Source organism: Andrena cerasifolii, chromosome 2, assembly GCF_050908995.1.
Source record: "Andrena cerasifolii isolate SP2316 chromosome 2, iyAndCera1_principal, whole genome shotgun sequence".
In the NCBI taxonomy this organism is placed as follows: domain Eukaryota; kingdom Metazoa; phylum Arthropoda; class Insecta; order Hymenoptera; family Andrenidae; genus Andrena; species Andrena cerasifolii.
In genome coordinates, this window is record NC_135119.1 from 383,281 (window position 1) to 410,691 (window position 27,411).

The 27,411-nt window shown below is 36.8% G+C and overlaps 2 protein-coding genes across 2 annotated transcripts; one reads left to right on the forward strand and one right to left on the reverse strand.

Moving 5' to 3' along the window:
* Positions 1 to 3,225: 3,225 nt before the first annotated feature.
* On the forward strand, positions 3,226 to 27,282 carry Oatp58dc (Organic anion transporting polypeptide 58Dc). The gene is made up of 8 exons (XM_076807486.1): positions 3,226 to 3,621; positions 4,284 to 4,912; positions 6,659 to 6,768; positions 19,699 to 20,138; positions 20,941 to 21,616; positions 24,542 to 24,926; positions 26,831 to 26,932; positions 27,063 to 27,282. The coding sequence occupies exons 2-8, from the start codon at positions 4,591 to 4,593 to the stop codon at positions 27,182 to 27,184; spliced, it is 2,157 nt and encodes a 718-aa protein (XP_076663601.1). The 5' UTR covers positions 3,226 to 3,621; positions 4,284 to 4,590; the 3' UTR covers positions 27,185 to 27,282.
* LOC143366414 (uncharacterized) lies at positions 14,791 to 15,419 on the reverse strand. The gene is made up of 2 exons (XM_076807487.1): positions 15,236 to 15,419; positions 14,791 to 15,138 (listed from the first exon to the last, which is right to left on the reverse strand). The coding sequence occupies exons 1-2, from the start codon at positions 15,371 to 15,373 to the stop codon at positions 14,806 to 14,808; spliced, it is 471 nt and encodes a 156-aa protein (XP_076663602.1). The 5' UTR covers positions 15,374 to 15,419; the 3' UTR covers positions 14,791 to 14,805.
* Positions 27,283 to 27,411: the final 129 nt, after the last annotated feature.

The following is a 27,411-nucleotide window of genomic DNA, read 5'->3' on the forward strand; positions in this document are numbered from 1 at the left end:
GTCTAATAACGACTTAACACCCCCAGAGATAAAAAAAAAAATAGAAAAAAAAATAAACCTAGCTGTACAGTAAACTTGATGGACAGAGATTACATTGAGTATTTCTGAACAATTCGTTTAATTCGTTAAATAACACAGGACTCGTGCTTTTACTTCACGAGCAATTCATTTTTGACAAAACAAATAATTTTATCTTAAAAGCGATTATTTTTATCAAGTTTTCTGAAGCAGATACATAGGTACATTGAATACAATACAATTGTTACGAAATTCGTATTTGCACGCTTTTAAATAGTCATGTGATTTATGAAGTAATTTTATTTCCAATATTTCCTTGTGTCTGTCACAAATTTAGAACGTTTAATGGGTAGATTAGAAAAGCAAAGAGATTAAAATGTTCCGTTCTTGTAGTGACAAGCCGAGATTATGTATTAATTTACAACTGTCTTATCTTGGATGTAAATTTTCGCCAACGAACAAAATATATCGTGTGTTTGCAGATACACTGAATGTCATCAGCGGGAATATTTCCTACTAGTCATGCCAAAATTGGTTAATTACAGTTTGGTGAATGACTTGTATATTTTCTTTCAATATCTCGTGTATCTATTTGACTTTATAATTACTACACAAGTTTGAAGTTAATTTACGCGTACGAGCAATTAATTAGATACGTATTGTACGCAGGTAGGCACGTAAAACATACGCAGCAATTTCCATAAAATAGTTTTTCTTCAAATCTTCTTATTTACAAGTTAAACTTGGTTTAAAATATGTGTTAATAATATTTTAATTTTATTCAATTTTTCTCTCCACAGTCCTACTGCTTATGCGTATATTTATTTACTGAATCACTACCAAGTACACAATATTTTCAATACTTTTTATCAATTTTCCTGGTGTTGGCACTTATTGACGGGTTGCTCATATTCATTTTCGATTTTTTTTTTTATAGAATCACACAACTGCAACACTTTTTTAAGAGGACGTGTATTATGATCGAAAGGTACCTAATGTTTATTTTATTCTTCTACCATAAAACTTGGTGTAAGTAGGTAGGTACTTATTTCTTTGCAAATTGTTAGGTTGACTAAAATTTCCTTATTTCGATGATCAAATTGAGCGGGTGTCAGACAAATACCTCGCTGTACCCTCACGCCCGACACGTGCATTCGGAATTCGAGCATGATTACTATATAGTAATATCACTTAATTATCTCTGGGGCAGTGATAACAAGATTTTAGTCGATTTCACAATGCCTTCGGTTTCTCCTGCCTTAACGTTACCGACAACTGTTTGTTTAATTGTAAGTAACACTTTGTAATATCTGTGATAGACGTCGGGCGGGAAAAAAAAATGAAGCGGAGCAAGATAAGAGGTAACAATAAAATTATTTACATCGATCTCTGTCGATTTGTCTTACAATCATAATTATTTTTAACCACTTCAGAATTTGGGAACTACATAAATCATAAGAATATTGAATATTACCGTTCTTGACGTTCTAATTTAAACAGGAGCTGTTTGAATACAAGCTCATAGAAAAGCTTCGGACAAGCCAAAAGTTGAGGAAAATAAAACCGCGATTTTATTTGTATAGAACGATGCTACCTAAAGTGAACAAGATTATGGTCAATATCCCAGACACAAAATATTAACACTCGGAAAAGAAATATTAATAAAAACCCCTATAGAAGTTTGTTCAGAAGAAGATACTTTCCAGCGTTTTGTTCGTCTGGATAGTGAAAAGCGAATGGACCAATTCTTCGCGGAGAGAAGGTAGTGTCTCAATGTCAACATTGTCAACACAACTACGAGGCGGCGCTTACAGGCCTATCCATTCTTCGATCGAAAATTACATTTCAGCAATTAACCAGCGGCTATTAGCGGTATAGCTGTTTTGGTGTGTGCCATTAGCAATGCGCGGCAATAGACGGAAGAGTTTACCAGTCGCGTTGGTGTGTGCGTGTGTGTACATCACGTCGGTTCTATTAAATCATAATGGGTTCACAATGTGAGACTCTACTCTCGGAGGTTGACTAGAAACGAGCATAGACACCATACCTACAGCCAAGACCTCGTCTATCTCGTTGAGATCTCTATTTTTCGACTAGTCCTACACGCGGAGATACATTCGAACGGAACAGTCACCTTCCATGCTGGCTACTTATGAAATAATTGCAGAACATTTCGCCTAACGCACGCTTGGTCTATGTTATCGTAATTGTCAGGAAATTTGTTATTGCTTTGGTTTGCCTTTGGTTCTTCTCGTGACGCCTCTCAGATATTAGGTTGGTTTTCAATACACCGCCTACATTGACATTAAATCGTCATTTTGTAGTAGGTAGGTACCTACATTATATTTCCGACGAATGTTCTCGCGTCGTTGCTGTTTCATTGCTGTTGCGTTAATACCTATTTTATTACTGTGGCCGGTAGTCGAATGGTGTGTTGGTAATAAAAAATGAAGGAAGAAGGAACGTTAGATACATGTATTTCATGCTGAGAGAGTGAACTTAATGAGCAAATTTGTAGTCACTAAGTTGATCAATTTACACTTGCATTTTGAATTCTGAAACTTGCAATCATTAGGCTACAGCTACGGCTATTTAGTTCTGCATTCGAAACGTAACTACTTCCCTACAATACTTACAATTAGTACCTGCAATGTTTGCAAGCGTTGATAGATTTACTGTTCCAAGCCGATGGTGATCTTCGTTATCTTCTTCGTCGAATTTCCTCATTGTCAAAGCCAGCGCAGACAAGGGAAACCAATTGAAGCAAACATTTACAAAAGCCAGCCAACGTTTTACAATTTTATTATCCAACAGTGGCTCCGAATCGCCACACGACTCTGATCGTTAGAAATTCTCTCTTTCACTTTCCCGTTTGACGTAATATTTATCTGTCCACGTCGAATCGAGCCCCTACTCCGGCTGGTATTATCGGCGCGTCTCGGTAAGTATATAGAGATTATCAACCGTAGATCTGAAAATGCGACGTTAGATGAGGATAGGCTGATTCCTCTGCTGTTAGAGTAACGGAGAGAAATAGAAATAGAGAGACAGAGAGTGGTGGAAATAACAGAGAGTAGGAGAGCCAAGGATAGATGGAAAAGAGGGGGAAGAAGACACGGAATGATTGTAAGAGAGGTAGAAAATGTGCCCGCCTGATAACAGCAACGCGGACTGAAGTACCATAGATGCATCACAGTTGTCCGCGCCGTGATCCTCCGTCGTCTGATCGGCTCCTCAGGGTCGATAGTGGGGATCCGCAGGAGGTGACGAAGGCGGTCTCATTTCTGTCGCGTTCAGAAGACGATTACAGTTCGGAAAGAATATCGTGCCTTTTCGTATACCGGATTCGCATTTCGCATATCGCATTTTGCATTTCGCATTTCGCATTTCGCATTTCGCATTTCGCATTTCGCATTTTGCATTTCGTATTTCGTATTTTCCGCGGCACCGTGCCCGCAGACCTTGCCACGATTCGGAGTCCGCACGTCTCCTCCAGATCTCGAGCTTCCGTTTTAGATCCACCGTACGGCGTGAGGTCCTACAAACCGGCCGAGCTTCCCCTTCGGCCGTCTTTACTGCAACACGCTCTTGCCATCACGTTAGGTATGTTTAATTACCTTATACGATGCCATCGGCTCTTCCGATTGTGAGTCTCGGATCGTTTCATGCTCATTTTCACTGAACTCTGTATAGAATTTTTAGTCTTTAGTTTTTTGTACATATGTACTTATATTCCGAATATTTTGTTGTAACTGATATAACAAGGAACACCACATTTTCAATGAATTGGGCGAATAACCAAGGCTTCTTTTCCTCTTTCACTTTTTCGACTGGTTAATTTTTTATAATCTTGGTTATCAACTTACTCTTTTCATTCGTATGAGTGGTAACGATGATTTATATACAACAAGAAATGATTATAGAATATTCACTTTGGCTTATGAGAATTTGAATTAAGTATGTATGTACTTTAAAAAACCGACTCACAGGTAGTTGTCCGTCAATGAATTAAACTTTACAACTGACTTTACAAATTACCAAATATCCAATACATCTCATGGTATTATTTTCTACGCGTCATTTGTTTGTGCCGCCAGTTACCAAACTTCATAGTGCTTTAAAGAAAGTCATAACGAAATGTCCTTCGAAATGTATCACCCTACAGTTTCCATAAGCCATTGATATACCTACACGTGTCAAAACCCCCATTATCCACCCCTGCAATGAGAGTTCTCGAGTTCTAACGACTTCTTTGAAATTCGTAGGTAAAGAGACATTGATATAACCCTAACACAGAAGAAAACCCTGGATCAACGTGCGATCGACGTTTAGCCACGGGACACCGAAACATGGAAAACACGTGACCGTGCAAAAGTAAACAGTGCAGGAAGTCCGGGAAGCATTGCAAAGAGTGCCGAAAAGGGTGGCTGTACGAAAAAAGCGATGCCAAGGGCCGCGAGAACGGCAGAGTTACATCGAAAACGTGCGACCAGCGATTGAGGTCAGACTGATCTCGTAGCTGCAGATTGGCGTTGCTTGCTAAGCCAGTCAACGTGCCGAACGTTGGCGAACATGAAGAATAACACCAGCAACCACGAGAAAAACGGGCCGGAGAGTCAGAAGTTGTTGAGGGTGCCGACCACCCCGCCGACAACCCCGACGACACCGAGCTCCAGGGGCCTCGAAGACGTATTCAGGGAGCTGCCCATCACCGACGAGACCTCCTGCGGCATCTGGTGTATACGCGGCTTGACCTTGCAGAGATTCGCCAACAAGAAGGCTTATGTGTTTCTTTACGGTGTGCTCGGATGTATATTTTCAGCCAGTTACGCGTATTTCAACGGCACCATTACCACCATCGAAAAGAGGTTCAAGATACCTTCGAAGACAACAGGTGAGAGTGTAGACGCTTGGAAACGTTGGAAAGTTTTTTCTTCGTCGATCTTATGAGTCACGGACGTTGATTGAAAATCCCACGTTCATGCGATTATTCTGCAGATTTTTTGGGGCTAGAGTAAAATAATAGAATCGAATGTCAGTGAAACGTCTCTCTCCCATGGAAGGTGGCAGGATGATACGTTTTGGGATATCTCTCGATATTCTTCAAAATTCTTGTGTACATGTTATTCTTCAAAACGGTCCAAATGTTGAAATCGATTATAATCGATTTATACACATATATGTAATAACGGAAATTTCAGTGTTACGTTGCTTTAAGCAATGTCTGCGTCCTTGAGTCCTTGGTCTCTTATTATGGATCTGATTTAAGGGGAAAAATAAAATGTCTGGTGGAGCTGAATTAGGGGAGTACGAATTTCATTCTGAAATCTCTCGATTCGCTGCAAATCTGTTTTATTAATATTGAAAAATTACGGTCCCGTATTGTAATGCCATAAAAAGTAGTTTTTAACCGACTTTAAAAAGGAGGAGGTTATAGGTTCCACCCGTATGTATATTTTAAAAAAAAAATTTATGTTCGTCCCCGCATAATTCTTCAGCATATGAACCGATTTTGATAATCCTACACTGCATCAATATTGGCCCAATATTTTGCCACTTCTGGTTAATAATAGACTATTGTGACCTAATTATTATTATATTATATACGTACACGCATATCTCCTAAGCATGTTGTGTCAATATATATATAAAACTGAAAAGACAAAAAAATAAAAAAAATTACAACCGACTTCAAAAAAATAAAAATGCACTAAAATGTAAAAGGTAATTTAATCCCTTATTTAATCGACGACTCTCATATTTTTTTAGTAAGCGTCTCATCATTGCACTGTGTAAATCTGGCGCCGACTTAAAAAATATGAGAGTCGTAGATTAAATAAGGGATTCAATTATTTTTTACATTTTAGTGAATTTTTAATTTTTCGAAGCTGATTTGAATTTTTTTCCTTTTTAAGCTTTGATCGAAACTTATCTACTGTCACTGTATTTCTTATTCGCCCATTCGTATATATCTATATGCATCTAATTGTGAGTCCGTATAATTCAGTTATCAAAATTAATTTCTATACTACCTACGTAAGACAATTCTACAAAAATCGGAGACGAAAAAGTAAAGTTTTGTACAGAGTTTTTTTTTAAATTCTCGCATGTTATTAATGTATTCACTTTAGGGATTCAATTTTTATAAGAGAAATGGAGTGACCCAAAATTTAAAGTATTTGTGAAAAGATTTTCTTCGAGGAGACAGATATTTAATATCAAAATTCCGTGATACGTCCTTACAATAGAAACATTTTCAGGGCAGACAACACTCGGCTCTAACAAGTAGGAAAGTATTTCATTCAGTCATATCACATGTCATATTCTTATAATTGTGTTCGTGTCTGTAGTTCCTAATATTATAACATTTCACTTTCGTCGACAGTATTTAACGCTCCATTAACATAAACTAACATAAAATTCTTTTAGTATTTTAGAGCACCTGTAGGAAATAATCTATACTCTATAAAAAAAAAAGTGAAAACCACTTGAAGTGTGCAGTGCACCCCATATTCAGCAGTAAATATCGAACGTTCAGATTTCATATCGCGTATCAATACACACTGACACAGTTTAATTATTTTCCAGTATCTGGGACAATAGACTTTCATTTTTCTTTTTTTTTGCCTTTTTTCCTTAGGTCTTATCACTGTGGGAAACGATATCTCGCAACTGTTCGTATCAGTGGTCCTGTCTTATTACGCAGGAAGAGGTCATAGGCCTCGATGGATCGCGTTTGGAATTTACACCGTAAGTATCTACGAAATAATTCCATCTACAATGCATCCGAATCTTTCTATACACGATTTTTTGGTACACGTCTCTCTGCCTCTCTTTCCTTCTCTTTCACGGTGACCGAAGAATGCAGAGAAAAGTATGAGTTGTCGGCACACGCCCCGAAGAATAAACTAGGAGACGTCATAACCCACTGGTTAGTCGGTTCTTAATTAAATTAGGAAGCGTTGAAATCGTAGCTCTACGCTCATTCACGCCTCTTACCATCGTACTCTCGCCACCGTGTGCTTAGCTAAGCGCTCCATTCACCGAACAATGAAAAGACGCTGATGCTGTTGCGCAAAACAACTCCCGCCACGTATTTTCAGTAATTACTTTGAAAACAATTTGCCCCTAATTATAGATCCCTCCACGTAGGGCTGGGGACTATTCGAGCAATACAATATTTGGATGCTTCACAAGTACTCGCATGTTAGGAATATTACTTAAATATTGCAGTATTCCAATACTTCATTTGAATTACTGGTCCATTCGAATATTTGGATACTGAAATTGTTCTATTCCGATGAAATTTTACATTCACAACCGACTAACTTTGGTCTAAACATATTCCCTGATTCGATAAATAGTTTTTAGATTAATTAGGGAAAGGCTAATTCGAACTTTGAACGGATGGTGTTCAATCCCCTGAACCATCTATTAACAGAAGCAGGAAAAATATGTTTATTATATTTGTACAGATTTATCTCCGGTTGAATGAAGAAAGATTTGTCCGTTGCAAATGTAGATGCAGCTACACAAACGTGATATTGGAATATTTAAAGATTCAGATCGTATTCAATATTTCGAGTATTCAGATATTCAAATACACCACTAATTTGAGTATAACATTCGAATACTGTAGAATCTCAATTTTATTCAATGCATATTTGAGTAGGTACACTCGCACTGTTTGATAATTGGAATATGGAAATGTGCGACAAATAGTTTCGGCCCTATTTTCGCACAACGCCCAGTTGAATGGTTTCACACTGTACATTATGTATGTACGGTGCAGTTGTAATTTCTGCAATTATTGATATTCTGAGGAAAAGTAAATTCGGGCAAGGTAGTACTACTACGGGCATATAGAAATATAGAGTGATATGAAGTAGGGGAGAGTAGGGTAAAATGGAACGCTTAATTTTGGAGGGTGATAACATAAAGTTGGAAGGAAAAAAGACACTTAGGCTATAAGAAAATCAAAGCCTTGGTTAAGAAAAATATTTGGCAACAAAGGAAATTGAGATTTACCGGAGATACTGAAATCTTCGCCTCGCTCAAGTAGTAGCGTAAGGCGGAACACCCACTTGAAGACCATGTAAACGTACAAAATCTTTCTTTTTATGATTTAAAAAGTATTCATTTATGTAAAAAAACTATAAATATATGTTTTAGGTATAACTATTACAAATAAAATATAACAAAAATATAGATTATGCACATAAGAAAAAATATTTTATCAGATAGCATACAAATTACTAAAAATAATCAAATACACATGGATTTTTATATGAAAAATGAATATCAACCGGTGCATGGAGAATTTTTTATTTTTTAGTGCATTTTAAATAAAATTGTTTAACTTAAAAAATTTTTTTTATATTTTTTTGTATTTTTAATTTTTTCGTGTCTAAGTTTGCATTTGTGGTTATATGCTGATTTCATATCGATTGAATTGATTTGATTCGTGATTCCAGGCTGATTTCAAGTCGTTTGGATTTGTGGTTATGGGTTATATTTATTGATGACTGGATAAGTTCTTCACCCCTCCCGGTTTTTTTCTCATAATTTTGTATTTTCATCATAACTACGCACTCCTGCAAAGTTTCAAGACAATTGGATTGGTGGAAGTGCGTTAAACAGGTGTTTCGTTTTACCCCGCGCAAAAGTGTTCCGCTTTGCCCGACATGCGGTAATTTAGTAAACATTTAATATTTACACTTCAGCGTGAGGTACAGAACTGCGTTAAACGTCAAAATGTAGGGTAAGGACTATAGAATCCAACGGTGTTCTTGCCGTTATAAATTTTCTAAATCCAAGTGAGGAAAGATAGTCGAAACTACAACACAATATCGAAACTTCGGTACCGGAAATGTTTACAACACTGTTAATCGAAAGGTAAAGGCTGTGAGGACCGTTTGGTCCCATGTCACGTGATACCATTTCATTCGCAGCTCTCATCTAAGAGAAACAATGATGTTCCGTTTTACCTACCCGTTCTGCTTTACCCTACTCTCCCCTACATCTCTATTATTAAGTAGATTTCGGAAGAGCTAGTAGGCATGAACTTGAGTTCGGTTACATAAGTGAATATCAATAATATTCAGAAGGTACATATCAAGTACCTATATATATATATATATATATATATGCACCTCCTACCAGAAAATATGACTCTATATATCAATCATTTTTTTTGCAATAGTGTACAATTAATATAAGATGAGAGTCATATTTTCTGATAGGAGGTAGCTGATTATTTTCCTTAAAATTATTACTCTGAGTAGTTAGAAATTAAAAGAGAGTGTAAGGTACTTTATAGTATATTCTATCACACATTTTGCGTTTTTTAATTTTTTCGGTTTTTAAAATAAATTGATTACATATAAATGTTTCCAAAATAAACAACCAACCCCTAGGAGTTTTTTCTAACATGTGTACTTACTAGTAAGTACTATAGCTCATTGCGAGTGCAACGTTGCACTCGCAACCTATGCGCGTCGTTCCTGCAACGACGATCACAGAATACGGACTTACATATTTGCACTCGACATTGCGGAACGTTTTTATTAGGTATACCAAATTAAATGGCAATAGTAGGGACACTACCAGTAATTGGCACATGTAACACTTCTTTACAAATATATTTTGTTGCTGTATATAGTTAATGAGTTTGTTTAAACCTAGTAGTGATAATTAAGTAATTGTATTAATTACTTATATCAAATATTGTCCACGTTCGCGTATATTCTCTAGGTGGTTGCCAGTGGAATCTAAGACTGTATTCTGTGTATCGACATTTCAGGAACGTTCCGCGTAATTCCGTATATAGTGCGGAACGTTGCAGGAACAGCGCTCGTAGGTTGCGAGTGCAACGTTGCGGGTCGTTCCTGCAACGACGATCACAGAATACCGACTTATATATTTTCACTCGCATTCTACGGTTGCGTTCCTCAAATGTCGACACACAGAATACAGTCTTAGGTTCCACAGGCCACCTCCGAAGAATTATATGCAAACATTGACAATATGTGGTATAAATAATTAATAAAATTACTTGATTAGCACTATATTGTTTAAGCAAACTGTTAAACTGTATACAGCAATAAAATATATTTGTAAAGAAGTCGGAGCTGTGGAATGTAAATCCACAAACACTAAAAACTAGAATATATAAAACATTTATGTTAAACTGTGTTAAATTGTATTAAAAATGCACTAAAAAAAAATCTTTTCTTGTACTACGCAGGATATTTCATAACAGAATATGAATCAATTTAATACAGCATCAAGCGTCGAAATGAATTTGTTGTGAGATATCCGGCTCCACAATTAGGGAGATGTAATGGTGTTTGTCAAAACGAGCATTCGGTTTTTAATTATTTGAGTTTAAAATTTTGCACGGTAGGGTTATAAGTCGCGAATACGTAAGCAATCTTCTCAATCAGCGGTTGTAGCTGCGGCGGTAAAGTGTTCGTCTACAGTGCTACAGGTCGTGGGTTCGAATCTCCCTGGGGTTAAAGAACATTTTCTATGAGAAAAAGAAACACGGGCGTTATACTACTACGACGAATCTGTACATATTCATGTCGTCGCGTCCCCCTTATACACGTCGGTATATTTTATATATACTGTTATTTTTATTTTTGGCCCTACTGCCCGAAACGTTGCGGGACCATTGCTGTGTAATATCTCTGAAACGTTGCGTGACCATTGCTGTAAAATTCCGAAACAATGTTGCAGAAATATTTCCTACAATGTCACGCAAGGCGAACATAGCAATTTACTTGTAACTTTCCGGGAACATTTCGTGCAATGTTCCAAATGTTGCAGCGCAACGGTTCTGCAACGTTCCTGTAACAAAGTGTGCTGTAGGGGCTACGCCAAATGAAAAAACTCGTATCATCATACGTTTAAAAACGTTTTCCTTTGGAATTGTAAATGCCCTTTGGTCGTGCTGCAGATCTAATCTCTTGAGTAATTATTATCTAATAATTAACTGCTATTCTAAAAGGGACCTAGGAAACATTTCGCTTTGCGGAAATTCTCTTATACAAAATCAGTTTCAGCAACATTTTTACCAATTTGTCGTCATTTATTACAGCTTTTCGTCGAATTAATTACTCCAGATTTATCTCGTGCAAGACAGTTGAATGCTCAGTGATTTATTGTCAGAATAATCGGTCAGATAACGTCAAGGTAAATATGGTTTGTAAACACATGTAGACAATCGTATCAGACGATCGTTGCAAACTTAAACAGAGGATCTTGAAGAAGCGTATGGCATTTTCCAAGGACGAGCATTATTTGACAATGCGAATGTAAATATGAGAAAATGTACACTCACTATTAACGGGAGACGATTGGCGAGTTAAAGTAAATCTTGTATATTAAAAATCAGACGGTAAAAATGTAACGCTGAACGTTCGTGTTAGATGAATTTTATCGTCAGTGGAAATATAACCAGGCAATTTCTTTCCTTTATAACTCAGGCAAATAAAATGGAAATCATTGTATATACTAAGTGGTACTTTTTCTTGAGGCTTTAGACAAATCGTTGGCACATCATTTGAATATGATGTTTGTCAAATGAATCTTGTTAGAACTAAGATTATGAACAAATTTATACTACTTGATAAAATATGTATCTATACCTAAATGAAGGTGCAAAGTTTCGAACTGGTATCTTGAATAGCTTTTACTGGCTAAAATTCAAAGTAGACCTCTTCGTGTGTCTGTACTAGATTACCCCCAAAAGTTGAGCTGCCAACGTAACTTAAGGGGATAATACATAACACATAAGTATTTATACACATTTTTACTGTTTTTCCATTATTTCTATAATTAGTTATTTAACCCATTGCCCTACCTAGCAGGAGAAAATCCGGCCCAAACCGGTTAGGGACGACGTCCGCCGAGCGGACCAAAGTGATGGGCCGGAATGAACTGTTGTGGACATCAAATGCACTTTTAATCGAAACTTTGTAAACAGTAATTCGTGTTCATGTTTTAATTTAATTCCACGAGACTAACTCGTGATGATCATGTTTAGTCTGAAATTTCTATCACGAGTCTGACTAGTGATAATCATGTTCGGTCCGAAATTTTCACCACGAGTGGGACTCGCCAAAGTAGGGCAAGGGTTAAATCAAACCTTTTTTCACATATAAATCTATATATGGGAAACTTAGACAAAAGCGAGTACCTGGGTAAAAGCGGGACGTAGTATTATCTTTAAATTCCTTTAAATTTTCCCGCGTCGTAACAGCGACATATTCTCGGGATATGTATTATTTCATCTACAAAAGATGATTGTGTTACAAGCGTGCTTACTAAAGTTATATCGTCTTATGTGTGTTTTGAAGGCTCTGATCTAAATTTTATCATTAAGAAACTTCAAAAACTTTTGACAGTATTCAGGTAGATACTTTTTGGTGTGAATTATGTTCATTGTTGCATATTAAAGTGTAAATAATTAAAAGATTTGTTTTACTTCACCATGGTATTGTTGATAATTCATAATATTTACAAAATTGTATGTTATGGCAAAACCGTACGAGGTAAAACCGGGTGCCCGGTTTTGGACAAAATGTGTATAACAAAGAAACAAAATAGAGGCAGTTATCAAAATTAAAACTAAATCTTAATAGAGGACTACAACTAAAAAGAACGAAAACCACAAAATTAAACAAAATACCGAAGGATAGTGGTAATAGTGGTGATAAAAACGTTGAAGACATTTGCATTTATGTCCAAGAATCATATGGTTCATCGAAATTGAATGAAGGTTGTGGGTGCAGTTTAGAGCTTGTTCTAACTGGTTGGGGAACTGAAGAATTATATGATACCCGGTTTTACTCAGGCCATGGAGTAAAATCGTAAAAACGGATCATATTTTAAATCATTATTTTTTGTAATCTTTCCTTCTATTAAAAAAATTGGATATGGACTATTATTTAAAAAAGAGTTTATTGTAATAAATCCCAATTGCAGTTTCTTTTTTACTTAATAATGTCAAAGTTATGAGATTTTATTCTTAACGTCTCGATTTTGTCTTGGTCTCCCCTACATACTATGTACATGACCAGGAAAAGACGCACCAGTGAACTTGAGTTTTTCATAAAATTTGAAGTATTGTAGCTACCTGGTGTATTTAATATATAATGATACATTGAATCGATTGGCAGTAGGTAGGTAGTGTACCTACATGTACAAATTTTTAGCTAAATCGACGATCTGAAGTTCATCTACTGTCGTTGTCAGTTTATGTAATACTAGCGGATGGTACAAGCGGAAGAGTGGTAATTCTACATGGAGAAATAAGTTCAAAATAAAAACTAAATTTTTTTGATTTCGCGCTTCATTTTCGAGAAAATTCACTTTTACCTACGTGTACACCGAAATACAGGGCGATTCTCTCGCGACGCTCCTCAAAGAGATGCCGCCTGGCACCCCATGGCGAAGACACTATCACGCCGTGACTTACCGAGTGTTTATCGCTTTCGATCCTCGAAGGGATTGGAATACCCATTACGAAGTCAGAAATCTTCAAGTTCCGCATTTCTCATCATATCTCTGGGGAAACGACGCCAATCGATACCTTACGTTTCTCTGATGAAAATAACACCAGAAACGACGTAATTCGGACCATAATGAAGGAAACTACATGGAAAAAATGAATTGCATAATTTAAAGTTAGCTTCGTTAAAAATAGTCCGATTTACATGACATCTGATATATACTGCTGCGCTCGGGTTATGTCGTATACCCTGGAACCAACTGTGCACTATGCGTGTCCGCCAATGACCAGGATCGGTATAGTGACCCAGTATCGAGAAGTTTCTACGTCTCATACTTTTTAAGCTAAAAATTATTGAATTTATTAAATGTCAAAAATGCAAAATTTGATCAAAATTTTGAGGAGAAGCAAGCACAGCGCAAAGAGTTTTGCAGGTTTCTTCATGCCGATACATAATTTTTTTTTTGCGCAAGGAACATTAAATATATTAAAAAAGTAAGTTTTGAAATAAATGCATTTTAAATCTAAAGAGTAAATTCCAGACCATTTTTCCTTTTTGTATAGTCTAAAATCCACCTGGTTGATACACATCCTCATCAATCTTGCGTCTCTTCCTCTCAGCAGCTATTTTCTTTGTGCTTTGTTTCTTTTTAAAGCGCTTTCTTGTAGTGGATTGCTGTTGTGCACTGCACGTTTCTCTTCTGTTGTCTCTGTCTCTAGCTATACTTATAGCTATTTCAGATACAACTTCCCCAGCTGTTTGTTTCCTCACTGTTAATGAGCCTATACAACCCATATTAAATTCTGAAACAGCACGTGTCACAGCTACTTCAAGCCTCGCCTTCAATACAAATGTTGTCTTCGGGCAGAATCTCCACACTTTTGCATGGAGAGATTCATTTGCATTTTGAGTGCCTCTCTTACAGCACCGTGCCATCAAATTTTCATTCGACAGTCTTTCATATAGGGGTTTCACTTTGGTGGCGACATCTTCAGACAGCTTGAGTGACATGTGTGTGTGGCTCATTGGTTTTCGTCTAGTAGTTTTTGCTCGATTGTAAAAACACTACGATTCCTTGCCCTTAGGGCATCTGGCATGGTTAGGTTTGCTGTCTGTAGAGCTACAGTGATCTAAAGTAGCCATCACAGCATCTTCCATGGCTTTTACATTTGGCATATACTTTACAATAGCATTCCTCTAACATTAGAAGTAAATTTTGCAACCCGACAGAAAATATCAAATTGATAAAATATATGTTTCTGCAATCGCTTTATAATCTGTAATACGTTGTCAATTTGTCAATGGTAGATTCCTTGAGTGTGCCTTCACCCTTGCCACCAAGTATCATTTTTTTGGCTCGCCACTCTTTGACAACATTTCTAAGGCCATTACCCATGCGCTTCGCAATGTGGTTTGCACATTCTTCTTTTCGGATGTCAATGTCAGGACCGTACACTTGCAAACTTTGTAGATAGGTGTGGGTCTTTGCATCGCCATCTGATAACATTCTGGTGTATCGCATGTTACAATGTTCGATGGATCTCTTCCACATTGCTTCAGCAGCTGCGATCTCCATCCTTCCGGAGGATCCTTCAAAATTGATCTAAAAGAATAAATGCGTGCATATACATAATACATGCAAATACATATTTTTCTTTTTTTATGGATATATCAAAATAATATCCGCACACAAAACTTACCTGACATTCTCCTATTTCCACATGCACTTTCTTCCATTCGACAAATTCTGGTGAATCTGCTTCGAATTCAGTTGTTCGTATCGCACACATGTGGCAATACTTTGACATCACGTTGTAATCCACAACGAATCCTGTCATTATGTCTATGACAAAGGCGATGCCATAGAGGGAAGTATGTCCTCTCTCGTGCCATGATCCATCGAATGTCATCTGCGTATCGAGCACTTCAGTTTCATCAACAATGTGCACGTTTCTCACAACTTGGCACGACTTCCGGATAATACTTTCCTTGAATTCTTTATTAATTACTTGAATTTTTTCAAGGTGTGTTTTCCATGCTGTTGATGAAAGCACATTGATACCGGTTTCCATTCCAAATCGTTCCATTGCAGCGTAACCAGCTCCCACAGAGACAAAAGCATCCACCATTTTCCTATTTATCAAGAAAAGTGGTCTTTTTGTGCTTTCATCAGTGCTTATTCTGGGGCTGGTGTAAGTTTGCCCAATAATTTCCTCACAACTAATACATCTTGCAGTTAATTTTCTTGTGAATTCCTATATGTAAAGTGACCAGATTTCTAAATTCAGAATTCAGGATGATTGGCCAAGGAGGGATAAAGAACTTTTCTTATAAACACAAATATGTGTGTATGGAATTTTCTATAGTTAGAAAACTAATCGAGGCAGAGTAACATTGTAATAATAAATGGGGAAAAATGTTTAAAATTCGGAACAAAACGGGACAAAATGAAAATGATGAAAAGGGTGAAAATTTGGGACTATTCCGGTATGTTTGAGAAGGATGGTCACTTTACCTGTACGCCACTATCCAGAATAATCATTTTTGAGTGGCGAACACTGCAAGTCCAGTTTTTCTCAACTCTTGAATTGTAGAGCTGTGCACTATATAAAATTCATCCTGCACTTCAGAAACAGGTTTTTCTTAATTATTTCTGAAGTATTCTAGTTTGTTAGTACTAGTCGCCTTCTCTTTTCCATTATCGAAATGGGCACTAGATGAAGAATCATCTATTGCAGGCTCATTTCTCTTCATTTCAGTAGCTACCGCCGCTTGTTTTGCTAAACGAATAGCACGCCGCACTCTACTCTTACTCTTGCGATATTTTCGGCTAATGAGGTCCATTTCACTCGTTTTATACAAGCTAATTTCACTGCACCGTAAAATCTCACTCTGTATTCTCACGTAAACCGGAGTTTTGTATAATTTCAAGAAATATGGAGTCTAGCGCCCGGAGAGATTGACCTCTGTCGGCAGCCACAGTCCCTTTTGGGCCCGCTTAGAGAGTTACCTACTGTACATGGCTGAGTTATTGTCCCCGTTACAGATAGCCGAGGGATACGCAGCCTTACCACGAACTCAGTCACACACTGTACTTTGTAAGAATGCGTTCGTAGTTTAGTAGGCGCAGTCAAATGGATTCTGTTACAGAGCATGCGTGCGTTTCAGAATCGTGAAACGCATTTTGGCCATTGGTGAAAATACACAATGTCAAGGTTATGCAGTTAATTTGGATTTCCCAAAACACTAGCCAGCGGTAGAATATACTCAAACAGCTAAATGATTGAAAAATATACCGAAAAACGAAGGTTTTGGTTTTCGGCTCTTTCGCAAGGTTTTGGAAAAATTGGTTTTTCTGGTAGAAAGGCAACACTGAATGTCAAACCATGTTGTGTACAGTTGAACAAGGGTTCAGACTTGCCAAAAATGCAAAAAAAATTCTTAAAAATAGTCGAAAATTGCGATTTTTTCAGTGTCTTCTTCCCTTAATCACTACAACCATGCGCCGAAACTTCTGCCATGTATGAGCTGATGGTGAAAGTGTACGGTCTTTTAGATGCCAGTAGAGAGCACAGGGTGCTTTTGGATTTCGCCAGAGGATATTAAATTTGACGTAGCAGGCGGGGAAGATAGCGGTTGCCATTTTAAGAGTGCGATCGCACCGCTACCGTTCGGCGTAGAAATATCTACCTTTGCGACGGTCCAGCTGCGGTATTAGACCACGCTGACGCGTTAATGTCCCGGGCTGAAGAATTTAGGGCCTTTTTCGTATCAAATTTGATCTATAAAACATATATCGGAATGCAATTTGCGCCGAAAAATGGGGGGAAATTTTCCCCTCTTAATGATGGATAATTTAACATATTTTTCGTTTATTTAATTGTTCTTTTATCAATATTTTAACCATAATTGCTGTGAAAAGCATTTGTAAACTGTTTATTTGATACTTTATTTAATGCTCTTTATAAAATTCATAGTGTTCATAAAAAATAGGCTGGGTGTTTCGGTATCATTTCTTTCATAAATTGAGAAATTAAATTTTTATTCAATAACATATTAGTTCTGCAGGTCTCAAAATCCAATGTTCTGGTTTTTTATGATTTTATCTTTAAGGGAAGATTCTCGTCTAACAGCCCCAAAAGTAACTTATATTTAAGAAGTTTGTTTGAAAAGACTGTTCGTCATATTGGATTAAACACGTTTCGGATATAAGGAGGCATTTTTGAACTTGCAGAAAATATTTTTTGATATCGATCCTTCTTATTATTTATTAGTTATTGTGGAATCTTGTCCACCTCTTCGACGATGGAACTCTAGTTGGCGGGATGTGTAGCACCTATCACAGTCATCTGATTGCAAAAAAATAGAAGTTTCTTAAAGTTAGATAATTTATGCGGGGATTTGTCCACTTTATAGAGAAAAAAATGAGAAATTGAAAGAGTTGTAGCGTTTGAGAGAAAAAGTAAGTTTTTTCCTTAGACAAAATTTTCATATTATTCTTTATATCGACGAAAAAAAGCATTATAAACAAAAACTAAAATAAAAATTTGAGGCCCAGTCCTAAGAAAATGGACGTATTTTCAAGTAGAAAAAATAAGGAGAAAATATATACAGATGGCATATGATTTCTTAATGACTACCCAACCAACAAGTGCAGAATCTGAGAGCGCTTTATCCGTGGTTGGAGTATTTTGTAAAAAAATTAGATCGCGGTCAGGAGATCAAAGTTTAGACAAATTATGTTTTTTGCGTGCTTATTTGTTAAAAAGAATTGTTAAAGAAAAAATATTTAATTATGTATGTAAGTTAAGACTCTTAGTCTTTTCATTGTTTTTGTGGTGAATATCCATGTTAATAAGTATTGCTATTAGTTATACGAATATATCTATTTTGTGTTATATCATTTTATATTTTATGTTCAGAATAGTTTCATTTGCATATATTTTTTATAATGCTCAATTAGAGTTAAAAAACGTTTTTTTTTGTAATGTTTACTCTTATATTTTCAATACCATATAAATATACCGGTAAATTACCGGTTTTGATTGAAAAGTTTACCGAATTACCTGTAATTGAAAAAGTCGGCAAATTTGCAATCCCTATACCATTCAACGCCAACTCAATTACTCTTATACCTCGATGTCTAGGATTTTGATGATATTGAAATATATTGTAGTTCATTGAAGTCATAATTTCTCTTGTTTCGACATTTTTTAAGAGATGCAAGTGTTCAATGTTCTCAGATTTTACCGATTTTTACGAAAACCAACTTCACTAATGATTTTTTATCTCCAAAAGTATTAAACGCAGGTTTTCGATCTCTTTTTGTTTTAATCATTAATGATGGATTTGGAGTTTATGTTGCATTTTGTATGTTAAACTTAACTTTTATTGGTTCTAAACTTGATAACGCAACATTTAGAACAGACGTTTGTAACAGAGTTTTGTTACGTCCGAGGCTTCCTATTAAAAATCACCATTCTTGTCACAGTCGTTTACCCTAAAGAGATGTAAACAGTTTTGTGACTCCACCTACCACACAGCGATGATATAATTTTAAACTTAAGATGTTTTAAGGGGTATAAATCAATTGTTTATAAAAATGCGCATTGGCACAAAATATTCTACAGAATGCCATCATATCACCTGTAGATTTATCCACTAAAATTTCATCAAAATGTAAGGAGGGTCTAAGGGACTTTAGTGTCTCCTTGTGAGCAGAGAAACACGTGAAAAAAGACACATGCGTTATTCGCGCGCGCTCGGCCCTACTCAAAGTATAAACATTCAAGTGTGGACTGGGCTTTACCTCAGCAGCGGGTGCCCCTCGGGCGCCTATAAGTGTACTTCTGTGCGTGTGTGCTTGGCCGAAAATTAATGTCTTTTTCTAGAAAACTGAGTGAATTATAACAGAATTTTATTCTATATTATTGATCTTTATTTTTTATGTAGTTTGTAGAATCACTACCCCTCCGCATGTACCACTAGTTACAGGGCATCTTATATGATCTAACAGTACTTGAGGTTGACTAATTTTCGAAAATGCTTAAATTATTATTCAAATTTGAAACGCCATGAACGCCATGATGGTGAACAGTGAAGCAACAAATGCATTCTTGTCGATCAAGAGATTTGTAATCAGTACCTTTGTTTTGTTTTTCAGGTTGTCCTCTTTTGCTGTCTAACGATGTTGCCGCATTTCTTGTACGGTCCAGGAGAAGACGCTCTCCTACTCACGAAGGAATATGGAGCGAAGCCACAAAGCACGAATACGAGTCAAATACCTGACAAACATCGGAAGTTCCTATGTCTCGGGAAGGAGATACGTGAAAACGAATGCGACGATGCAGATGGAAATTTCGCGCCTCAAGTACTGCTGTTTATAGCGCAACTGGTATCAGGGGTTGGTGGATCGCTATATTACACGCTAGGAGTGTCTTACATGGACGACAACATACAGAAGTCGAAGACACCAGCATTGATCAGCTTCTCGTATTTCCTGAGAATGCTGGGACCAGCCATTGGTTACGGCCTAGCTTCGTTCGCCCTCAAGTTCTATATTAGTCCAAGCTTGACACCTACGATTACGACACAGGATCCTAGGTATATTAAATATCCATTTAATTAATTAATTTACAAGTCACTTAATAATCTTTCAAAAATAAACTATCAATTTTGTGTGACCTACAATTTGAAAGGGCCCATAGACGTTACGAGTTTTCTAAAGATTTGTCCTACGATAACTTGGAAACAGTGCTAGCGATTTGTACGATGGTTTTACCAACCTATCGTACGTCAAATTTCGTCCAGCCAGAGTTGAACATGTACAATGTGCATTGCACACATATATGTAGGTTTAAAAAAAAAAACCTGTTTATCACTGCTCCTACGACGTAAGCTGCTACCCATACGTCTTTGCTTTTTGACGACGACAGTACGCGATACTCTCTTCTCTACGCAACGCGAGCCGCTGATCACCAAATTGCCACTTTTGAGGCGCTGCCGACTCGAATGTTTAAACATGAATAATTAAAAAATAAAGCCCTCGCTACAATATCGTTACTCTTGAACGGCGTCCTATTTTGACACGTAAAATCATCCATTTCTGTATAAACCATAGGTTATCTTATATTACCTGAAAGATATCGATAGATTATAGAGGTTTAAGTAAACCTCGAGCATCCTCTATTTTAGAATTAATGGTCTTCAAAGGGTGGGAATTATGACATTAACATAGGTACTGTTACCATAATAATAATGAAACGGTAAGCGTTGAAACATCTGAATGTGACTACGAATTGCTTTATAACTATAATCTTCAATTAACCTACCGTTAGTCTTTAGTACACCTTACCTTACAACCAATCACTCAAGCGAACTGACAAATCCATTTTAACGCAAACAGATGGTTGGGCGCCTGGTGGCTCGGATGGATCATTCTGGCGTTTCTTCTCTTCATTTTCGCGAGCGTGATTGCGCTTTTCCCGAAAACTCTACCAAGAGCAGCAGCCCGTAAAGTGTTAGCTCTGGAGCGAAACAAATCGGCTACCAACGTAAAAGGAGACCAGGAGCCAGAACTGCCTGCCTCCATTTCAGACATGATGAGGACGTTCAAACGTCTACTGACAAACACGACTTTAATGTGCAACAACCTGGCCACTGTCTTCTATTTCATGGGGTACATGCCGTATTGGATATTCATGCCAAAATATATTGAAACCCAGTACAAGCAATCAGCGTCAGTCTCATCGTTAATTACTGGAACAGTCGGCTTGGTGTTCAGCGCCTTTGGGATTCTTCTTTCTGGTTTGATCATCTCTAAGTACAAACCTAAGGCTCGATACTTGGCTGCGTGGAACGTAATGGTGGGAGCTATATCAGTGATGGGAATGATTTCTTACGCTTTCCTTGGCTGCTCTGCCAATGATAATCAGATCGCGGTACAGTCTGATGGCGCTTTGAAGACGCTGCTCCCATGCAACGAGCAATGCCACTGTGACTACGTTACTTATAATCCTGTCTGCTCGGAACACGGCCAAACCTTCATTTCAGCTTGTCATGCCGGATGCCATAACTTGAAGGTTCGATATCACTTCATCAATTTGCTTTGATATCTTCATTAAACATTTCACTCTTTCACTATGCCAGAGTGAGTTGATTCTTTTAATGCTTCGAATTGAAACTTTAAATAGAGGCGAATAGGCTATAGAATGTTTCATAATCGGTGCTACAACTGGTATGGTAGGAATTCTAGAATGAAGAAATGAATAGGGAATGTGGAATAAAATTTCATCATAGTGAGCTCCTTTTCAAAGGAAACAGATTTTTTTTGCAAACTTATCTGTCACACGTGCACGTGACTAATTGTAAGAATAGATAGAATACAGTAGTAAACATTTGTAAATGAGATGAATCCATGTGGAAGAATATCTACTTTGTAATTTTGGGATAGCTTTTTTTATACGGACCTTCGTTTTTGAGAAACTTCATTTGAAGCTGGAACTGATTATGATTAGGTACATGTATATTAGTCGAGCGCATGTTACGATTTTCTTGAACTAAAGTTTCGTTCCAAAAAAGCTATTTTACAATATCAATTTACCTTTGTACATAGATTCATTTCACCAGCAGTTATGCCACCTTTACTGAGAAATGTTGCTAATTTTTAGCGAGGTACGCGTACACCAGACGAATTTACAAATTTTCAGAATTAATTTTCTGAAAGAGAAAACCTTCTGTGAACAAATATTATTCTACATTCCCCACTTATTTTTTTATGTTGAATCATTAGCCATTCGATTATACCAGTGAGGGCCAGTTGGGGCATTAGGGAGCCCGACCTCCATGATGTTTATCAGAGCCGTGCGGAAGGGGAGCTCGAAATTCAACGATAACGTGGGCGTGCAATGGATAGGGAAAACTATAGTAGTGTCCGATGGAGGCTGATACCCGTAGGATAGGCTGGAATCCCAGTCATTTCAGTCTATGAGTACGAGCCTGGACCGTACATTACTATTTACATCAGGGGTGTCGAACAAGCAGTAGCTTCTTCTCCTCTTCGCCTGCTGCATAGAGCCGTAGGAGACCGGCCCCCATCACACCTACTTCACTCTGATGAATTTCTCCTCCGGATGTCGCATCCTCTTCCTGCCGGGTTTCGTGCAGCTCCTGGAGAAAAATAAGTGGGGGAAGCGGCTGATCCAGGGCCCGACTCGTGCGGCTCTCAGAGTAGGAAACTTCGACACCCCTGATTTACACTCTTACAGTTTTCATTGTCCGTTGTACAGCCGCGGCATGACAGGCTTCGAGCTCACTTTCCCCGGGTCTCTGGAAAATGTCATGGATGTCGGGCTCCTTAATGGTCCAACTGGTCCTTACTGGATTATACCACTTATTACTAAATAGTAAACAGTAAAAGTGGTATAATCCAGTAAGGACCAGTTGGACCATTAAGGAGCCCTATATATATATATATATATATATGCTGATAGTCGTTGTTAATAATTATGAAACTAAATTATTAGCCCTACGCTAACTCGAGTAAGGGGCATGAGCTTAATCTAATTTTGTTAAATTTAACTGTATAATATATTTTGAACAATGTATGAAAAAAGGTCATGTTGCCAAAATTCACTTCCGAATATTTCGAATTTCTTTATTCTTACATATTCTACTTGATAGGAAAATAAAGAATTTAAGAAGGACAATAAACAGCAAACAAGCCAGGTTCCTTAAAAAAAAAATGACTAAATTTGTATCCAATAAATGGAACTGGAATAGAAATCCTTAAATAGTTCCGAACAGATCTAATTGGTTAAAACTTCATCAGAATTTTAATAAGAAACGGTTCGCTTGCAGCATTTAGTTTCTCCTGAACTTTTTATCTGATTCTCAAATAGAATACATAGGAATAAAAAAGAAAATTGATTTCGAAATTTAGAGACAAGCTTAATTTTGAACGAAATTTTTACAACTTCAGATGTGTAAATTTATTTGTAAATGCCGTGATCATCACCTTCTTTACGCCCTGCACATACACTCATATTGAGCACATACTTATGTATGTACATTTCTGCAATCTACATCATTCCTATTTAAACGGCTAATTTAATAGACTCATGTACATGGCATGTTGCTTTTCTGAACATTGAACTTCGCAAGATTATTAGGTATTATCGAGCACTCTATTAAAGAGGATATCATTTTCTATAACTTATGTGAATCAGTCTGACATTGCAGGATGAATAATCAGTATAATTGGCGTAAGTGACCACTTTTATGAGTTTAAGTTAGATAATGATGCTACAAAATTAGTGGTCACGATTTCGGCGAAATTACCTTAATTTGCGAAGTGTTTAACTATCATCCTCGAAATCCAGAATTAAAGACAGGTACTTACGTCACTGAAAGGTCCAAAAATATCGAAAGCAATGATATTTATAAATGATATTTAAAAAAGTCTAAAGGATTCCTGTTCCTTATCAATACGAAAACAATGAAGCTGGTAGATTGTTAAAAGTTGAAAAAAATAAAGTAAGATCTGTTTCAATGGAAAACTTCAAAATTATGGGGGAAGTAACGGGGAATCGAACTTGATACTTGATTAGAGAAAATACATTTCATATGCAACGATGTAATATTAACATAGGCATATTTCAAATAATAATAATAAAAACATGAACCGAAAGTTGACTAACCAGTACCTGTAATTATAATCTTCTGAGGAAATTAGAAAAGTAAAGAATCTCATATTATCGATCAAGAAGTCGACCTTTTGAACTTTACAAACAAGAAAGTTTTCCTCGAATAATACTTTTAATTAACTAAACTCAGAATTTCCTTGAAATCAATCTATTTGGGTTAAACCTAAGCAGCCGAAAGTATCAACTTGAGGAAACCTTTTACATTGCTTGGTCAGAAAAGTAACAGACAGTAAAAAAAGTATTGATGTAATGAACGCGTTATCATTGAATTCCAATACATCGATATCATTGTTTCGCTTGCAGGTCCAGACTAATGGCAGCAAGGTGTACACGGAGTGCAGTTGTGTCAAGCCAAAGTTTACACGTTCTTCGGCATATTTGTCCACAAACAACACGTTGACGTATACAACGGAAATTCCGTTTGAGACTACGGAACCTGATACGTCAGCAATTTTGGGTACCGCCACGCCCGGGGCTTGTCCTGTGGATTGTATGCACAAGTTTTATGTCTTTTTGGCTGTGGTTTGCCTTCTCAAGTTCAGTGGCGCCACTGGAAGAGCGTCCAACTTCTTGGTCTCTGTCAGATGCGTCGACGAGAAGGACAAGACGGTCGCAATGGGTTTTGGATTAACTATCATGAGCTTATTCGCGTTTATACCCTCACCTATTCTGTTTGGTTTCATTTTAGGTAAATATTTTTATGAAAGAAAAGTATATTCGTTTACATATACTAGTGCCCATTGCTCATAAATATTTGTTCATTTACACAAGCATTGTTTATCGTTATGAAAATTGGATACAGAATATGCCAGATAAGGTAGTTTATATTACTTACTTTGGTTTCTCTGCTTTTAATAACATAGACGTACAATGCTTATTGTAATATGTAATCTCTTCAGTGTTGTTGTTAATTAACAAATTGTCAGGAGACATTGATATATTGATCTTTTGTATGTGAAGGAATTAATAAATTCAAAAAAAGGTCTCCATAAATACATAGCAGGAATCACTGGCAGTAGGTTCCAAGGAAGCAACTATGAATGTATATAGTAACTGTGTAGATCTAATACGGCAGTTTACAACTTTCTTTGTTTTAGAATATTTCCTAGAGCTCTTCAAAGAACGAATCTTATGTTGCATTAGTTTCCTAAACTTTTCTCGCAAATAAGGAGATTTTCCGCGTGCTTCGGAACGTTAGAAACAGGTAGATGATCAAATACTTATGAGCGATAGTGTATATAAAAAGAAACACTTAATCATGAGTGTTAAAATTATCAACTAAGGGTACATAGAAATAACATATAGAGCGGTGGTTCACATAAAGTTTTAATTTTTTCGTTTATATTTGTGGACATAAGTTTAACGTTACGTTTCTTAATGCTACGTATCATGATGGTATAATTGATCTTTCATGGGGAATTCCTGCTCTCTGTGTATATACAGGGTGTTTTCGAAATCATGGTACAGATAGAATCAGAAACGAGATGATTCCTCACGTAAAAATAATTGGAAAATATAGAACGAAATTTTTTCATACACGTTTACCCACTTAACTCAAAACTTCATTTCCGAGAAAATCGAATTTGAAACCTTGTTTAGTACATATGTGGCTGAAAATTGTGCAGAATACAGGAGTAAGTATGAAACAAGTGTACGTGGAATGTCGTGGATCATTGTCCCAAAAACAGTCGAAATTGTAGAGTAACGTTTTTCGAACGTGGTTATGTTTTTGAGAAAATCGATTTGAAAATGAAACCAATTCTTAAACCCGTGCACGCACACTTAACGGATTTTGAAAATCGATTATCACGATAGCAAAGTCCCGATGAAAAAAAGTTATTCCATAATTTCGAACTATTTTTAGACGAGGATTAATTTCATTTACAGTTGTAGGGTATTTACTGACCAATTCTGCTAATTTGTAGTCAGGTGCGCGCGTATCGTATGAGTTTTGAAATTTGATTTTCTCGAGAATGGAGTCTTAAATGAAAAAATTTCATTGTATATGTTCGAGTTACTTGTGCATAAGGAATCACCTCCTTGCTGGTTGCACCACGATTTCAAAAATACTCTGCAGACTGTGGAATATACACTAATATATGTACAGGGTGAGTCACCTGAGAAAAGCCACCTGAATAACTTCATAAAAATGTACAATTTCATGCATTATCAGGCGATTTAAAACAAAATTCTGGGTATGAGGCAAAAATGTTCTCCACGATACTTTATAAAAAATGTTATTATGAAATTCCTTGTACTTAACAAAATTGATAGAGTAACCGTGTATATTAGAACATCTAAAGCTGACACTAATTTATAGTAATGTTTCAAAATATGTCATTTGTACAGTACAAACAATTATCATATTTATTCTATTCTACAAATACGTAGTATGTGCAATAGAAACTGTACTTGCTCTTACACCTAGGTTTACTCATAATCAAATGTTTACATATATAATACTTTCCCGTGGAAATTGGATTCTTTAAAGTGCCCTGCTCCAGTGGAAGAGCTTTATTCCATATTCTTTATTGCTTTTTTCAAGGGACGTTATGTTCTTTTTGCGGAATAAATTATTTTTCATATTTCTAGATAAAACTTGCCTGGTGTGGGGAAAGACGTGTTCAGGTACGGGCAACTGTTGGCTCTACAATGGCGAGACTCTGAGATACCTGCTAAACTTTACTGCAGCTAGTAAGTTGACGTTCAATTCGCCTAAAAACTAAATCCCATAACAGATAGAATTTTCCCCCTAAATACCAATTGTAACCTCTTTCCTGCTGTCAGCTAGTTTTATTAACTCTCAAACTCTCTCTCTTCCCAGGCTTCGTATCGATCGGCACGTTATTTGACGTGGGTGTTTGGTATTTCGTGAAAGACGTAAAGATCTTCGACGAGGAGATCGAATTGAAAGACATAGCCGAGGAACCCGGGGAAACACTTTGAAAATGAGTCATTAGCGATCGCAGCCAGATCGCTTCATACCAGAAATGTGGAGTACAGGCTCGACACAGCAAAATCGTTGGTGAAGAGAAAATGGAAAAGGGATGGGAAATGGTAGAAAAAGAGAGAACCGCAGAATAAAGACTTTACAAGTACCTTAAACATCTTCTTAGATATTATAAAGCCTGGAGATACCTCAGATAGAACTTGTTGTTGGCTAGTTCATTCGT

Bases quoted from the DNA above. Each gene is read 5' to 3' on its own strand.
- Oatp58dc (XM_076807486.1), top strand. From the start codon at position 4,591: ATGAAGAATAACACCAGCAACCACGAGAAAAACGGGCCGGAGAGTCAG. The intron at 21,617-24,541 runs GTTCGATATCAC...TTTCGCTTGCAG, and splicing joins CCGGATGCCATAACTTGAAG to GTCCAGACTAATGGCAGCAA. The intron at 26,933-27,062 runs GTAAGTTGACGT...CTCTCTTCCCAG, and splicing joins GCTAAACTTTACTGCAGCTA to GCTTCGTATCGATCGGCACG.
- LOC143366414 (XM_076807487.1), bottom strand. From the start codon at position 15,373: ATGACAGGATTCGTTGTGGATTACAACGTGATGTCAAAGTATTGCCAC. The intron at 15,139-15,235 runs GTAAGTTTTGTG...TTATTCTTTTAG, and splicing joins TGGAAATAGGAGAATGTCAG to ATCAATTTTGAAGGATCCTC.